At 40.0% G+C, this 19,042-nt stretch overlaps 1 protein-coding gene across 6 annotated transcripts in view; it reads left to right on the plus strand.

Annotated features, from left to right (window-relative positions):
• LOC144956602 (transmembrane and coiled-coil domains protein 2-like) overlaps positions 1-19,042 on the plus strand; it is a 432,530-nt gene that overhangs the window by 256,996 nt on the left and 156,492 nt on the right. For all 6 annotated transcript variants that reach the window (XM_078887210.1, XM_078887211.1, XM_078887207.1 and 3 more), the window contains one exon: positions 3,126-3,392. In XM_078887210.1, the coding sequence (XP_078743336.1) occupies positions 3,126-3,392 (267 nt within the window). The remainder of the gene's footprint in view (positions 1-3,125; positions 3,393-19,042) is intronic.

Genomic DNA, 19,042 nt, shown 5'->3' on the forward strand with positions numbered 1-19,042 from the left:
TCATACCACAAGATCACATAGCTGCATGATTAGGGAACACCTGCTTTGCACTAATCTGACGCTATAAATAGAACGAGATGACGTCACTCAGGTCTTTATTATTGTTTTTTTCTTTGCCATCCATGTTCATGAGTAATTCTCACTAAATTGTATTCTTCTTCTTCTAGGTTCCATGCCTGGTCCAGGCTTCGGATACTGCATGAATTATCTCTCTCCATTCCTCCCTGTCTCTTGCTTTTTCAAACAGCTCTTGGATTGTTAGGTTGGTGAAGCCCTTCAGTTGGTCTATGAGTGTTTTTCTTTGTCTCCCCCGGGCGCGTTTACCAGGTATTTTTCCACAACTTGCCACAAATTGTATTAACCAGACTATAAACGTTTAAGGTTACACATCGTTTTGTGTGTTGGTCCGTTATTATATTTCCGGATGACAAAGTTGTGAGCCTCTTAGCCAAACGCACAGCATCTATATATTATAACTCATAAAATACACGAAACCCGAGACAGGCATTGATGAACTTGGAGACGATTTCCATTCAAGGGATGTAACCAGTAAATCTTATCAGGGTTATAGTAATACAAGGGTTGTTTCCCTTGGTTTACCCTCTCTTCGTTATAATTTGGTTTATTGTGGTTAATGAAATTGTCCATTTCAGCAATGAACAGATTTCTAGAGAGAACTTGGGCGTTTATAGCGCAATATCCACTAAACGTTCTTTAAGCGCTTTATTATTATTATTATTATTATTATTATTATTATTATTATTATTATTATTATTATTATTATTATTATTATTATTATTATTATTATTATTATTATTATTATTATTATTATTATTATTATTATTATTATTATTATATGGGGGGGGGGGTAACCTCTATTAGGCGATATTACATTACAGCAGTGTTAAACCAGGCCCACAAGTGGGTTTGGGTGTCAGACCTGTACATATAGGTACGTCGGATAGGTTGGGGAAAGTTAATCTAAAATATTCTGTATTGAAAGTGAAAGCATAATCTGTGACATTGCATATCGTGCCAAAACGGTATTCAGCCAAAAAGTGATGTAAGAATTAAAATGACCAGAAATTATATATAAATCTGAATGTTCACACAAAAGATACAAAAAACACATAACAATAGGAAATTGAATGGATGCTTGGATTTAATAAACGGAGACAGATAATGTGGACGGCTCGGGTTTCCCCTTCATCAACAGGCGGGTTTGCGACGGTGCACGATTGCGGTACGGAGTTTACATGCTGGATAGATCGTCATAACATAGTAGTGTGATCACTTTTAAACGCTGTTGCCGCGGTTTTTGGAAAATGATTTTGAAATGGCATGCTACAGAAAAATAATCAGAATATTATGGACTGAAAAACAAACAAACAAAGAAGTCCTGAGAAGGATCGGAATAAAATCACCAATTCTTCTTCAAACTGTAAAGAAATTGAAACTGAACTGTTTTGGCCATACGACTCGCCACGAATCATTAGAAAAGCACATTCTGCAGACAAGGGTAGACGGCAAGAGATGAAGAGGTAGACCAAAAGGAAGCTGGAAACAAGATATATGTGAATGGCTGGGAATGACAACAACTCAAGCAAGTAGACTGGCGGAAAACCGTAATCTGTTTCGCAAGAAAGTTCGGGAAGCAACCTCCTACGCAGGATCAGCTGACTAGAGAGAGAGACATTGAAAACACCAAACTGGTAACCTGATCTTTCGTTTCGTTATAATTTTTTATCGATTACGTAAAATTTTGGTGCGCAAAATTATAAGGTGCCAGATTGAGCTGCACTTTGTTGACACAGTCGGTGAACGAATCGAGCGTCGTCTGCCGACATCGCGACTTCCGTGTTGACTGTTGACACACAGACACAGACAAAATGGTGAAAAGCTACACAAAAGGACTGTCGTGTAAATATAAGAAGCTCAATAATACAGACACAGGCATGTTTGAATCGAATAATTTAGTGTTGACAATAGATTAGCATTAGTATTCATCTGATTTCAACTGTGTTTACTTCTTCTCGATCTCATTAGCAATCCTCACACCAAAATAAATAAAAAATGAAACAAATAAACCGACAGCTCCTGCCTTCCCCAGTATTCTTGTTCTGGGAAACTTTGTTTATAATGTTCAAGAAAGGGGTTTGGAGGGGGGGGGGGGTTAAAAAAAAGTTTCCCCCCCCTCCCAAACCCCCTACAAAACATTATAAAAAACAAGAATACTGGGGATATAGGAGCTTTCGGAAGTCGGAAGGCAACCCGAAATTCCCATTATTCATCCCATAGGCAGGCATAGGGGAAATTTGTCTCTAGGGTCTATTCCAAGGGAAGACTGGAATAACCCAGGCGTCAGCGGCAGTTCATTCATTCATTCATTCATCCCATGATCTGATGATCGTCAGGGGGATACATGGGATGCAGCTCTCACCACTTTCCGCCATTCTTCTCTATTGTTGGCCTTCTCCAAGAGTTCTTCCATCTTCATTCCTGCCCATTCCTTGATATTGTCCATCCAAACTTTCCTTTGTCTTCCTCTTCTTCTTCATCCTTCAAGGGTACACTCCATCACCGTTCTGCACAAGCCGCAGTGCAGCGCCACAAATTGAGCTAGGGCGAGGTGACTAGATGATTTACAGCCTCACTTCTGAGGATTTTCATCTGGTCCATCCCAGCAGAACATCGGATGGATGATTGTAGATAGTGATGTGCGCTTGGCTAAGAAACTCACAACATTGCCATCCGGAAGTATAATGGACCAACACACAAAATTCTGTGTAACCGTAAACGTTTACAGTCTGGTGAATACAGTTTAGTGAGAATTACTCATAAACGCGGATAATAATAATAATATATCTTTATTGTCCCCCAAAAAAGTGGCAATTTGTCATTTGGTTACACATTTATAACATTACAATATTGACATAGACACACTCACACAAAATGCACACTAGTAACATAGTAGTTATCGTAATTTTTTTATTTTTTTAAAATGCAATAACAAAGACCTGAGTGACGTCAACTGCATACTATCTATAATAAGGTTGAAAGAAAGCCAGTCAACCTTTAAAGGTTTTTTTTTTTTTAATCTTTTCTATTTCCTGTTTATCTCCCAGGTGAGCACGACGACCACCATGACTATCATCACGACCAAGACGACCACAGCGACCATCTGATGACGTCATCATCCACCCCCTCCCAATCCCCCAAGCGCAGCAACAACAACAACCTTCACCAACACCCCCAGCATCACAACTCGGGCCAAGCCCACCAACAGATGACCCTACCAACAGCTCCCACTGCTGCTACCGGTACTGGTGCAGGTGCTGGCGCCATCAGGAATACCGCCATGTTGACCACGCCCAGGAAGAGTCTGCAGGAAGGTGAGTACTAACATAAATTCCCTTTATTCATCCCTAAGGGGAAATTTTTCTTTAGGGTCTATTCCAAGGGAAGACTGGAATAACCCAGGCGTCAGCCGCAGTGCAGCGCCGCAAAGTGAACTAAGGCTAGGTGACTTGCTCAAGGCCACACAGCGCAGCGGGTAGTCGAACTCGGTACCTTATGGGTACGAAGCAAAGACCGTACCGCTGAGCCACGCTGTCCCATGCTGACTAACGTTACTCTCTCCACACCTGCCTATTTGAAATGTTAGAATTCGTAATCTACCGAGTTTTACCGAAATCTACCGAAATCCACTGTAGTGGGGACTGAATCAGAGATTATAGGAGGTGGGCACTAGTGGAGATTGAACCGGAGATTATAGGAGGTGGGCATCAGTGGAGATTGAACCAGAGACTTTGGGAGGTGGGCACCAGTGGGGATTGAACCAGAGACTATGGGAGGTGGGCACTAGTGGGGAGTTAAACAGGGACTTTGGGAGGTGGGCACCAGTGGGGATTGAACCAGAGACTATGTGTACAGGCGCACACTATCCATTGTCTTTGTATGTGTAGTGCCTAAGAGCACTTTGTGAATTCTGCGTGCTCTATTTATATTTTATTGTACATTTTATTACGATAGCTGTGATGGAGGGGGAGAAAGGAGGGAGGTGTTGGGGGGGGGGAGGGAGGGAGAGAGAGAGAGAGAGAGAGAGGTGAAGGGAATAGAAGAGAAAATTTTAAAAACGTGTTGAGTGATGCTATGTAATGTACTGCAATGATGGATGTATTTCTTCCATCATCACAACAAGCAAATCTCACCATCATCATCACCATCATTAACAGCAGCTTCTCCGAATAAAATTAAAAGAAAAAAAAAACACACCAAAAAAAACAAAAAAAAAACAAAAAACAAACAAACAAACAAACAACCAAACAAACAAACAAAACAAAAAAAAACAACAGATTTTAAATTTGGACCAGAAAACTTCTACGTGTAAATTCATATCGATGACATAAAATGACCCTCACCTTTATATCTTGACAAAAACTCTCAAACCTGTGACTTCAAAATAGTCTTCAATGTAGTCAGTCAGTCAGTCAGTCAGTCCCAGGTTTGAGAATGTTTTGACAAGATGACGGTCAATTTACTCGTTCGATATCTGAGCAAGTTTTCTGGCCTAGTTTTTTAAATTGTATTTTTTTTAATTTGGGGGGAGGGGGGGGGGGGTTGTTTTGTTTTGTTTTCTATTTGTGTTTTGTTGTTTTTTTTTATTTTGTTGTTCTTGTTGTTTTATGTTTTGTTGGTTTTTTTCTTTGAGAGAACGACGGTGTGTATGTGTGTGTGTGTTTGTGTGAATGTGTGTGTGTATGTATGTGTATGTGTGTGTTTGTGTGTGTGTATGTATGTGTGTATATATGTGTGTGTGTATATGTGTGTGTGTATGTATGTGTGTATATGTGTGTGTGTTTGTGTGTGTATGTATGTGTGTATGTGTGTGTGTATGTATGTGTGTATATGTGTGTGCATGTATGTGTGTATGTGTGTGTATGTGTGTGTGTTTTTGTGTGTGTGTATGTGTGTATATGTGTGTATGTGTATGTGTGTATATGTGTGTGTGTGTGTATGTTTGTGTGAGTGGGAAGATCAAACAGTGTTACGTGATCCTGCACTCGATGACCACTAAGGTCAACAACACCTGCTGATCCATTGGAATCTTGAACGATGGGATGGACATTGGGGGGAAGGTGGGGGGGGGGGGGGGTATTCAGTCGATTCCGACACTAACGTTGGTGTGCGTGTGCGGGGGGAAGGTGGGGGAGGGGGGGGGGGGGGGGGAGGATAGACGTGGTAGTTCGATCTAGATATCGATTGGTCAGTTGGGAAGAAGATGAGGGAGGGGAGGAGGTGAGTAAGATTGAACTGAGTGTCTGTACGTCTGTTGTAAAGCTATTACGACTGATGGTCTGTTATTGCTTTCGTGATTGTGGATGGAGAGTGCTAAAGGAAGAGACTATCTATCTATCCATCCATCCATCCATCCATCCCTCCATCTATCTATCTATCTATCCATCCATCCATCTATCTATCTATCTATCCGTCCATCCATCCATCCATCCATCCATCCAGCTATCTATCTATCTATCTATCTATCTATCTATCTATCTATCTATCTATCTATCTATCTATCTATCTATCTATCTATCTATCTATCCGTCCATCCATCAATCCATCCATCCATCCATCCATCCAGCTATCTATCTATCTATCTATCTATCTATCTGTTTATCTATCTATCTATCTATCTATCTATCTATCTATCTATCTATCCGTCCGTCCATCCATCCATCCATCCATCTATCTATCTATCTATCTATCTATCTATCTATCTATCTATCTATCTATCTATCTATCTATCTATCTATCTATCTATCTTTCCGTCCGTCCGTCCGTCCATCCATCCATCCATCCATCCATCCATCCATCTATCTATCTATCTATCTAGCTATCTATCTATCTATCTAGCTATCTATCTATCTATCTAGCTATCTCTCGTAGTCTCCTTCTCCCCACCTCCCCTCACAGCTATCTATCTCCACGACCAACATGACAACTGCTGCTACCACATCCATCCCCACCACCGCCACCCACATCCATCACAACCCTAACCATCGCTATCACAACAACTACCACCACCGCCACCCACATCCATCACAACCCTAACCATCGCTATCACAACAACTACCACCACCGCCACCCACATCCATCACAACCCTAACCATCGCTATCACAACAACTACCACCACCGCCACCCACATCCATCACAACCCCAACCGTCGCTACCACAACAATCACCACCACCACCGCCAACCACATCCATCACAACCCTAACCGTCGCTACCACAACTACCACATCCGATAACCAACCATCATCACCACTTCTAATTAACTACTCACTCACACAATAATAATATCCTACCTTTCCGTTCGTACTCTTTCAAAAGACTTTTTGTTATAATTTGGGCCAGAAAACTCGTCCTTCAAATATCGATCGATTCAATGAACTCCTGACCCTCACTCACCTTGTCAAAAACTTTGAATATTATTGGGACTTCAAGGAGAGCCTTTAAGGACGTCCCAGGTTTGAGAGTTGAGGGTCATTCGATCGATGTTTGAAGGACGGGTTTTCGGGCCAAAGGGGGTCCCGATAGCTCAGTTGGTAGAGCATTCGCAACACCCACGCAAATGGACCGAGCTCGATCCTGGGTGCAGTCGATAATACTTTTTTCTGACCCCCCCCCCACCCCCAAACCTGTCCACCCAGCAGTGATTGGGTAGCTGGGTCTGTCAGATCTGGCGGATAGTACTTTGCGACAGACTAGTGTCCTATCCAAAGGGTAGTAGCAATTAGTATTGTCCGTTTCACGCTATAGAAATCGGGATAAACCCCGGCTCCATGGGGCTAATGACTCTGAAGGACTACTTGTTCGTTCAGCCCAAAATGTCTAAAGCGTGTATTTCCCCAAGTACGGGCCTGTTGTAATAATAATGGTGGTGGGTGGTCAGGTAGAAATGGATGATACCGTAGGTGTTACGTCATCCATACCACTCACGTGACCACACATTACCTGGACGCTCATATTGATGGAATTATCGCTGGAGAAGCCAGTCAGCCCTTCACTGACACTGACACAACACAATATAATATTGTATGCAAACAAAGCTTTCTTTACTACATGCCTGTTAACCAAACCAATAGGCCCCACAAAATTTATGATTTGACCGGAAGTTACGAGTCCCGCCCTGGAAAAGGCTCTATTTGCTCATATTCTCTCACATTCTCTCACCATACTCCGGTGTAAAATGAGTACCTGGCCGTTACCGGCATTGTCTGTGTATGAAAAAAAAATTGTAATATCGCCTAACAAGCGTCATGTCCCGTCCTAAATGTTAAATGTTGCCTTTGGCCAGTGACCCCTTGTAAAGCGCTTTGAGCACATTTAGTGGATATTGCTCTATACAGAAGCTCAAGTTCGTTTGACATTCCATCATCCGAATTGTGTTAGTGTGTTTGCCCGTCATCTATCTGTCTGTCTGTTTGTTTGTCTGTCTGTCTGTTTGTCCCGTCTGTAACACAAACAAACTGACTGACGACTGACAGCCGACGACTACCTATACCCCGTTTGGGGCCATCGATCAAACTGCTTGTATGTAGTACCATCTCTCTCTCTCTCTCTCTCTCTCTCTCTCTCTCTCTCTCTCTCTCTCTCTCTCTCTCTCTCTCTCCCTCCCCCCCCCCAATTCTCTGAGTAATTCATACTTTACTGGTATTTGCGAAGTGTCTTTTTTTCAAAAAAGCATTTAATAAAATAATGATTCATGCTATTGTATGAGTTCTTACTTTGAACTGCAAAGTATTGAGATGGTACTCGACTCACTGTCAGTTGATCAAATACTGTTGTAATGGGGCTTGCTTAGAGAGAGAGAGAGAGAGAGAGAGAGAGAGAGAGAGAGAGAGATAGATAGATAGATAGATAGATAGATAGATAGATAGATAGAGAGAGAGAGAAAGAGAGAGGGAGAGAGAGAGAGAGAGAGAGAGAGAGAGAGAGAGAGAGAGAGAGTAAAGAAAATCAAAAAGACAAAAAAAAAAAAATAATAATAAAATGAAAGAAAAAAGATAAGTTTACGCAAACACTTATGTTTCTTTTTTTCTTTTCTTTCTTTCTTTTTTTTTTTTTTTTAAAAAATCTTACAATATTTAGTATTAATTTTGTTTTCATACATCAAAGAATTATGACCAAAAAATTATTTTGCGTGCACTAATATTTCATTCTCTTCTAAGTGGCCCAAATAACCCCATATTACGGTCCGCATTTCGACTGTTCCACTGTTTACCCCCATTCTAACTAAACATGAATGACCTTGACCCCGTCAATAGTCACCTTTTGGTTTTGTTTAGTTATGATCATAATTTTATTGTGTATTATTCTCTCCCTTTTTCTCGTTTCCGAACTGTTCCGAAATACCCCCGTTTAATCTTTGATTCCCCCGTTTTCCCTACATAGAGAAGAGATAAGTAAGAGGGGTAAGGCTTATTGATTCGAGGTGACCGGCGAGCACATCGCCACTTAATTAACTGGCTGCGAATCGGGTTCGGTCGACGAGCTGCCTAACGGCAAATGCGTTACATCGGTGGGGTCTTACCACAGTCTTACTACCTGTCTAATATGTACCCGCTGTGGGCAAGAACCCGAGACGGCAGAGCATCTAGTCGAAAGGTGTGTTGTGACGATGCGATATGAAGTGAGTAGAAAAGTGCCAGAAGACAATAGAGAATAAAAATTTTTTTTCGCGGCGGTGGTGGGGTTTGAACCTGCGACTTTATTGGTACGACAACTCCGCCTGGCAGGTGAGAGCGTGGCTCTACCGTGTGAGCTATCCACGAACACAAAAATATTCGTTTCAAACCCAAAGTCATTTCTAGATCCCTCTCTCACCCACTTCTTGAGATCGCCGATTCGTTCGCCACCATCGCGAAGTAATTTTGACCAGCAGTTAAGCTTAATAGCCAATATTCTCATCACAAACATATAACATAGAAACGATTGAGACATTGAGTATGCTCCGGTGTATGGGGTGAATTTTTAATTCAGAAAAGTGAGTGGAGCAGGCACTTATGTTGGTAACAACAAGATATGAAGTGAGTAGAAAAGTGCCAGAAGACAATAGAGAATAAAAAAATTTTTCGCGGCGGTGGTGGGGTTTGAACCTGCGACTTTATTGGTACGACAACTCCGCCTGGCAGGTGAGAGCGTGGCTCTACCGTGTGAGCTATCCACGAACACAAAAATATTCGTTTCAAACCCAAAGTCATTTCTAGATCCCTCTCTCACCCACTTCTTGAGATCGCCGATTCGTTCGCCACCATCGCGAAGTAATTTTGACCAGCAGTTAAGCTTAATAGCCAATATTCTCATCACAAACATATAACATAGAAACGATTGAGACATTGAGTATGCTCCGGTGGCGGAGTTGTGACGATGCTACCCGGCGGGTTCGCGACGGTGCACGAATGCGGACCGGACTTTGCTGATTGGGTCGATCGTCCTAACATAGTCGTGTGAGAACCAGAAGAGGCTGCTGCCACTTTAACAGGCGCTGTCAGTGACTGACAACAACCCCATGGGGATGATTTATCTTACATTCCCACGTGCTCGAGGTCATCGGTCACATTGTAAAGTGTGCTAAAAATAACCCCACATAGTGAAAAGTGTTCACACTTTGAGAAAGATCCAACGTCACGACTGGTCAATTTGCCCAGCATGACTCGTGAGTATGTTTACAACTTTCATAAACAAAGCAGCGTGTTTACATTTATTGAAAAAGGTCCAATCGTTGTACAGCAACAAATCATGTGATGGATGACTAGGTTGGACGAAAACATGAATATAGATCGCTTCCTGGGTGGGGATCCTGACCTCTCATAGTGGGCAGGGAGGTACATGCTGTGTCTTCTATCCCCCCATGCCCGTTTTCCAATTGTTTCCTGTCATTGTCTTGGAATGAGATTACTTAGTTTTGTCCTGATCCTTGTCGGAGTTCCTTGGCTGGGAGGGAAACAGTCGAATGTATAGTTATAGTTTTGGGAGATGATATTTTTTTCCCTTGTAAATCATCTCTCTGTTATGCATTGTATTATATTTAGTTTACATATTATATTATATGCTTGGTAAACATTTGAGTGTATTCCTCTTAGCGGGGACCTGTGCTTGTGTCTGGATGAGACTTTTAGGTGATCTCAAACTAAGCACTTTGACGGTGTGCTCTTGGAACCTACATCTGATCCCTATTTGAACCAGTTCCCCTTTGTCTTACCTTTTCTTTTGTGCTTTAATTGTAATTCTAGAACTTTTTACTATCCCATTTTCTTCCTTTTTACTGGCGCTGATATGACGTTAATGTGTTGCAAAACCCTTAAACACATTTTTTTTAAAAACAACATAGATCGCTTCCATTGATAGCCTTATGCAAAACAAAAGAGAACAGCACTCATACCAGGTCCTGCAGTTACGAGTTAATAGACAGATTGCGCATCGGGGCTCTAACGGGGCCGATTAGAGATAGACGACGATTGGGATTGTTTGGAAGCTTTAACCCTTTGCCCACTAGTCATTATGACATCGGAAATGCTATCGCCTTCTACGCCAGAACAGAAATAGAGGGTGGAGCCTACCATGATATAACATTTTATGGAGCCCTAATTTCATCATATCAGTTCTGTCCACTGACAGGTGGGTGGGTATCGCTTTCCAGAACTTGTGTCCTTATATGAAATTCTGAGTTTTTGACCAATCAACGATTGCTCTTTTGATAGCTCGCTTGTCAAAATGAGTCAGCTCAACCCTTGATTTATGTACAGGCATCACAGGCGGTATATGTTGTGTAACTTCAAAGACTACGTTTGACCGAAAGCAATGAATGGAAGCCCTACTGTGGCGTGGAGAACGAGGTCTTGTATGTATAGTTACGTCATATCTCAACGCTCGTGAATTCTTAGTACGGCTGGACTCACAATCAAAACACGAAATATGTGTTTTAAACTCTTGAATCAATCGAGTTACATCAGTGCGTTCGTCTCATTGAGAAATGAAAAACTATATATAAATCAAGAACATCGACCGGAAAACAAGGAAATTATCATAAAATTATAAAATTTGAGAAAGCTATTTTCAAAATCAAATCTATTACAAAAAAGGTTATTTCTAGACCGATTTTTATGAGACAAAGACAATTTTTCTCCACTTTTCAAGCTGATTCCAACAATGAGGTTTTCAAATTTATCGCGATAAGATTATTTGTCATTATTTTTTTTTTATACCCAATTGACTGCTCAGGAAATGAATACGTAATCCTTGGCGGCTAGCGAGTAGGTGTTAAATTTTGCTTACCCTTTCCCACGTAGACGCACGCACACACACACACACACACACACACACACACACACACAGACTTATCGTCGTCTAGCATCCTATCGTTCGGCTCGACGATTAAAAGGGGTTCGTATCGTCGCTATAATAATTACAAAATACATATATTTAAAATATATTTATGGTAATGTGAATTAAATATTTTAATGCTCTAATATATCAAGAATGATCATTATTATGATTTATTACGGTGTGAATTGAATTTGACTTTTAAAACTGAAGTTTAATCTGACACCCTACTCGCTGTTATCATTCGAGTCTAAGTTGTAATAAGGCAACTTTGGCCAGAAGTGAAAGACATACATTGTGTGTTCAGTCTGTGTGTGTGTGTGTGTGTGTGTGTGTGTGTGTGTGTGCGCGTCTGCGTGGGAAAGGGTAAGCAAAATTTAACACCTACTCGCTAGCCGCCAAGGATTACGTATTCATTTCCTGAGCAGTCAATTGGGTATTAAAAAAAATAAAGACAAAGAATCTTATCGCGATAATTTGAAAACCTCATTGTTGGAATCAGCTTGAAAAGTGGAGAAAAATTGTCTTTGTCTCATAAAAATCGGTCGAGAAATAACCTTTTTTGTAATATATTTGATTTTGAAAATAGCTTTCTCAAATTTTATAATTTTATGATAATTTCCTTATTTTCCGGTCGATGTTCTTGATTTATATATCGTTTTTCATTTCTCAATGAGACGAACGCACTGATGTAATTCGATTGATTCAAGAGTTTAAAACACAGATTTCGAGTTTTGATTGTGAGTCCAGCCGTACTAAGAATTCACGAGCGTTGAGATATGACGTAACTATACATACAAGACCTCGTTCTCCACGCCACAGTAGGGCTTCCATTCATCGCTTTCGGTCAACCGTGGTCTTTGAAGTTACACAACATATACCGCATGTGATGCCTTTACATAAATCAAGGGCTGAGCTGACTCATGTTGACAAGCGAGCTATCAAAAGAGCAATCCGTTGATTGGTCAAAAACTCAGGATTTCATATAAGGACATAAGTTCTGGAAAGCGATATCCACCCACCTGTCAGTGGACAGAACTGATATGATGAAATTAGGGATCCATAAATTGTTATATCATGGTAGGCTCCACCCTCTATTTCTATTCTGGCGTAGATGTAGAAGGCGATAGCATTTCCGATGTCATAATGACTAGTGGGCAAAGGGTTAAAGCTTCCAAACAATCCCAATCGTCGTCTATCTCTAACGGGACCCGTTGGCGCAAACTCAGTAATGCTCATCTCAACTCGTTTTTTTCCAAGCACCATCCGAATATGGAATTCTCTGCCTGAAAATATTTTTTTTTAAAAAATGGCCAAATTTAATTTGACAGATAAATTGAAAAAAAAAAATCCAAATAAAAGCCTAGGTATGTCCATTTGTTCTCGCCATAAAACACAGTCGCGATTGTCTTCGAATCACGAAATACTGGAGCAAACTCAATGTCACAATTGTTTCTATGTTATATGTTTGTGTTGAGAATATTGGCTATTAAGCTTAATTGCTGACCAACTAACTTAGCGGAGTTGTATGTGTTGGAAGTAGTCGGGAGGAGAGAGAGAGAGAGAGAGAGAGAGAGAGAGAGAGAGAGAGAGCTCTTATAATGACTAGGGTTAGAGACGATCTTTTTTGGGATCGTGGATAGCTCATAGAGTCATGCTCTTCCCGGCCAGGCGGAGTTGTCGTACCAGTAAGGTCGCGGGTTCAAACCCCCTTCACCGCCGCGAAATTTTTATTCTCTATTGTCTTCTGGCACTTTCCTACTCACTTCATCTCTACTCACTTTTCTGAATTAAAGAATCACGGAGTTGCGACTTCATGACTAGACAAGACTAGACACTCTGGAAAACCGTGCTTTGAAAACTTGTCATTCAAATACCAATCGATTTATATCACTCTCATCTTGGCAAAATAAGTAACAAATCGCTGTACATAAAATGCGAAGAAACACCGCTCTCGATTCAAATGTTGTAAACAAGATGGAGACTATTTGGGCATATCTTAAGGATAGACAGAAATAGTCCAGCTAATAAGGCAATGGCGTTATTCTTTACACCAAGCGGACATAACAAACACAAAGACAGACCCACAACAAGCACATTGTACACTACGATAAATAAAGATCCCAAGCACCTAGATGACACACCAGAACTGAGATGTGTCGGGCGCTTAAATGACCTAAATAGTGTCGAAAGCGCCGTTAAACACCTAAAAACTAACAAAACTAACTGAGGTGGGTAAAGGATTTAGAACACCTGAGATCCATGGCAGCAGACCGTCATCAGTGGAAAAGAAATCACTCAACAAATCTGAGAAGCTGCCAAAGCGTCCCAGTTCGAAGATTGTCTCTAGGGTCTTTTCCAAGGGAAGACTGGAATAACCCAGGCGTTACCCGCAGTGCAGCGCCGACAATTGAGTTAGGTCGAGGTGACTTGCTCAAGAACACACAGCGCAGCGTCGGGTGATCGAACTCGGTACCTTTCGGGTATGAAGCAAAGAACGTACCTCTGAGCCACCCTGCCCCCAAGCATATCAACACCCACAAAACTGTGTGTAACCTTGAACGTTTATAATCCGATTGATAGAATTGAGTGAGAACTAATCATTAACAGGCTGTCTAAAAAACAAAATAATAAAAAAGAGCGTCATCTTCGTTTCCTTCAATTAATAGTAAGCGCTTGGCTAAGGAGCTCACAACATTGCCATCCGGAAGTATAACGGACAAACACACAAAACTTTGTGTTACCATGATCGTCTATAGTCAGGTTGATACAGTTTAGTGAGAATTACTCATAAACGCTGGTGGCAAAAAATAATAACAAAGACATGAGTGACGTCAACTTCGAACTATCTATACGCCCATTGTTTGGCCTTGGGTTGTAAAGTGTGAAAAAGGAAGAAAGGGGGGCTGGGAGGGAAGGAGGGCCGAGGGGGGGGGGGGGTATGTAGATGGGATGGGATGGGAGGGATAGGTATGAGTATGAGCTAACTATTTCCTGATAATGATAGACAAGAAGGCTATTGATCTGAGTCAATGTTCTGTTAAATACCATTATCGCTATGTGTTGGATTTTGACGCGGTTTTTAAAAATTATTTTTGTTTGTGTTGATTTGCTTTGGTTTTTTAAATTTTTTTTTTTACAATTTATTTTAAATTATTAGGGGAACAAATTTGGCCAAAAAACTTTTTATTCAACTATCGGTCGATTAAGTTGAACCTTACGTGGCTAAATGGCAAAAGGGAGAGAAAAAAATTATTAAAAAGTCAATCGTTATTTGAATCCAAAATTTTCTGGCCAGTTTTATTTTCGTTTGCCAAAGTACGATAATATTATGTTCTACACATCATTACAATTATTATTATCAGCACGTCTCGGCAAACAAAAAAAAAAAAAAAAAAAAAAAAGAAAAGAAAAGAAAAGCAAAATGATGATTTTTGGTTTCATGAAACCAAGGTTACTACAGACTGTTATAATAACACGTTGGCTGTTGTATTATATCATATTATAGAATACCGCAAAACAATCGCTGCGGTTGAAGTGAACAACAAAAGCACAATATTCAAAAGAAAAAAAAAGAAGGAAAAAGAACATATTATTACGAAAACAATTGAGGTTTTAGACTATAGAAACACGATGAGATGAAATTTAGAAGGAAGTAGTTTTTGTTTTCTTTAATTAAAAAAAAATTGGAGTTGTTTATTTTTTTCTTCTTTACATTTTCTTGCTCTCTCTCTCTCTCTCTCTCTCTCTCTCTCTCTCTCTCTCTCTCTCTCTCTCCCCTTCTCTTTCTTTCTCACTATCTCTATCTATCTCACTCTCGTTTCTCCTTCTCTCCATCCCTTTCTATCTGTCTCCACGCCTCTCTTTGGATCTAAAGAACTATTTATTTTTCGTCACTCTTTATCTGTTAAATTTAGTCCCCATAACCATCATTTGACCTTATCTCTTGTTATTACTATTACTACTACTACTACTACTACTACTACTGCTACTACTACTACTACTACTACTACTACTACTACTACTACTACTACTACTACTACTACTACTACTACTACTACTACTACTATACTACTACTACTACTACTACTACTACTACTACTACTACTACTACTACTACTACTACTACTACTACTACTACTTTTATTATTATAATTATAATTATTATAATTATTATTATTATTATTATTATTATTATTATTATTATTATTATTATTATTATTATTATTATTATTACATTATTATTATTATTATTATTATTATTATTATTATTATTATTATTATTATTATTATTATTATTATTACATTATAATCTGTTTTGGTTGATTAAATTAAAGCCTCCAGTCAGCTTCCTATTATTATTATTTCATCTCTTCAAGCTTGAAAGAGTGAATTTTTTTTTTTTTTGGATAAGCAACAACAAAAGAAAATAGAGAGAGAAAAAAGATAATGTTTTTTTTTTTTGGACAGAAATATTTCCTATCTAAAAATCACTTTTGCGTTACCCTAAGACCAGCAAAGAAATAGTAGGCTTATGAGTGACAACCTTTTATTTACCGTTCTTAAAATTCGTTCGTTTCATCTCCCTTGAGCTCGTCCTCTCGTCAACGTCTTCTACTTCCCCACCTCTCTCTCTGCCCGAATACCCGAGCCAACGAACTACCCTCGCTCTCTCTCTCTCTCTCTCTCTCTCTCCCCTTGTTCATCATCTCCTCTCTGTGTGTGTTTGTATGTGTGTGTGTGTGTGTGCCAGCCGTGTGTTCCATGGCATGCAATGTGTTTCACTTTCTGGTTTTCTAGACGTTCGATCACCGACCGCCGCCGCCTTCTTCCCAGCTGTGTGTGTGTGTTATCCCAAATGTGTAACAACATTGACCTTGTGAACTTGACTGAAACGGGATCACCACCACCACTGTGATCACTGACTGAAGAACGGGATTAATCCCAAGGCTTCCTGCCTGCTGCCACCTTCTTTCGTCATTAAATTTATTGTTCTGTGGACTTAGTAGTTATACTATATTACGTCACTGCATTCATTTCGTGGTTGTGTGTGGGTCACCTCGGATCAATGTGTTCGAGAATGGAATGGTTGGAATATTAGACAGATGCACGTTATCTAATCATTCTCGCCGTTTTTCTCAATGTTTTCATGTGGACCGTGCCTCGCATTGTGGAATTCAATTGACTATTCACTGGTCTATTGTTTATTAGGCATTTCGCTGTTCAAATTCAAATTCAATGCACGCATCTGTGCTCTTTTCTCATTAGAATTCGTCTGTCGTTATCTAACTGAACCTGTTCATAATAATATAGGCAAATAGTGTTTTAGTTGAATACTATTTAAACTGAATTTGCGCACAATGTGAATTTCAAAAGAATCCGATGTCGATAAAAATAGCCCATGTCTAATATAAACCAACACTTCACGTCTGCTGGCATTTCGAGATAACCACTAAATGTGAAAAGATAGAGGAATTAACACTAGGAGATCAGAAGGATTATTATTATTACTTGTTGCGTTTCGTGTTACCTTCGATGATATTCTAACTTTGAAATGGTGTGTTGTTGTCATTTCAAAAGAACGTGTTAATTTCTTCTGTCTTGGATTGCTGAAATAATATTAGTATTAGGGCCTCTTAGATTCTTTCGTTATCAGCAGCAGTGGACATTAATCATAATCATAATAATATTTCTGACTGTACTACTGTGATAGTGAGGGGATGATTGATATGAATATGAATATGACTTGACTTGGATTACGATGACTTCCCGACGAGGCACCAGGCAGATAACATAGCTAGACAGGTTCTGCTGAAGGTTGTTGGGATTTATCTAGAACTAGAACCAGGTTGGTTGGTTGGTTAGTCTCCTAGGTTGATACTGATTATTCCTATCCTACACCTGTTAGATTGTTTGTCTGTGTTTTGTCTGACTGCCGTCTGTCTACCTGTCTGTCTTTGTTAGCTTGAATGATATGTATGTTTGTTTTGAATATACCCCCCACAACCCCCGCACTGAAAAAAATGAGCTCGTTTACTTTTATATAAAGCAGTATTCACTAAACGTACTAAAATTGCTTTACAGGGGGTCCCTAGCCTGCAACACTTAACATGAAAATAATAAGATAAAAATAAAATTCCATTTATTCATCCCATAGGGGAGATTTGTTTCTACGGTCTATTCCAAGGGAAGACTGGAATAACCCAGGCGTCAGCCGCAGTGCAGCGCCGCAAATTGAGCTAAGGCGAGGTGACTTGCTCAAGGCCATTACAGCGCAGCGGCGGGTGATCGATTTCGACACCTTTCGGGTAGGAAGCAAAGACCGTACCGACTGAGCCACGCTGCCCCAATGTAGGACACGTGATGACGCCTGTTCGGCGATAAACACAATTCATGGAAAACAATTTCCCCACAGAGACAACGCTGTTAACGGCCATGTAGGACTTATTTTACTCTCACGAGTACGGTGAGGCAATCTGAGTAAAGGGCCTTTTCCAAGGACTCAACTATGCGCCGCTCAGAGATGGGCTCACTCGAACCATGGCCTATAGTAGTTACGTCATGACTCGAACCCAGGACTTTCCGATACGAATCGAGTGTCATACTCTGTGCGCATCACAGTTACAAGAATGACAATCTGAAATATCACTAAAACACACACAGACACACAAACACACATAAACACACACACACAAACAAACAGACACCCTTTCAGTGTTGTTTACTTGAAATAATGTTTCTTGGACCTTTTTATAATAATATATTAACCATGTCTGCAAGTTGAAGCCTGTGCCTGTTCTTTTGTCCCCCAGTCCTATTAAATATATTGTATTTCAGTTCCTGTTTACGGTTTTCGTCCATAATCGATCACAGATCCAAGAAATGACAAAAATAAATGAATAAAATACAATATTAAATGGTATTTCAAAAAGAAAATAAAGAAAAATAAAATAAATGAATATAATGAAAGAATGAATGAATGAATGAATATGAATGAATGAATGAGTGAATGAATGATGAGTGATTGAATGAATGAATGAGTGAGTGAATGAATAAATAAATGATGGAGGGAATGAATGAATGATAGAATGAATGAAGAAACACAAGATAAAGTACTAGAAAAAAAAAACGCGCGTCCCTGCGTTTTTGAAGGGTAATTAATTTAATGGTATAGGGAATGAGTTTAGCGGAAGAGTAGCGTCCCTTGATTGGACGTCACCCATAGTCTGTGACGTCACCGGCGGAAAAGTTATTAGAGAGAGAACGTCATGTTAGTTGTGCGCATGCGTCTCTCGTCCTCGCTTCCGCACAACCAACATGACTTTCTCTCTCTAATAACTTTTCCGCCGGTGACGTCGCAGACTATGGGTGACGCCCAATCAAGGGACGCTACTCTTCCGCTAATCTCATTCCCTATATTATATTCAAATGACATTTGTGTGATATCTGAACGATTTATATACTTTTTAAAAAAAACTAAAGAAATAAACAAGATATAACATTGGGATAGGTGGGGAGGGGGGGGGGGAAGAAGAGTAGTGTAGATTCGTATAAATAAGGACATATTAGGCTACTAACTAACTGTCTCACCTTTGGTATTCTTAAAAAGTAATAAACAACCGTGTCTGGCTCAAAACCTTTCTTCAACCGAA

Source organism: Berghia stephanieae, chromosome 11, assembly GCF_034508935.2.
Source record: "Berghia stephanieae isolate SIO BIC M18660-M18661 chromosome 11, UCSD_Bste_1.3, whole genome shotgun sequence".
NCBI classification, from domain to species: domain Eukaryota; kingdom Metazoa; phylum Mollusca; class Gastropoda; order Nudibranchia; family Aeolidiidae; genus Berghia; species Berghia stephanieae.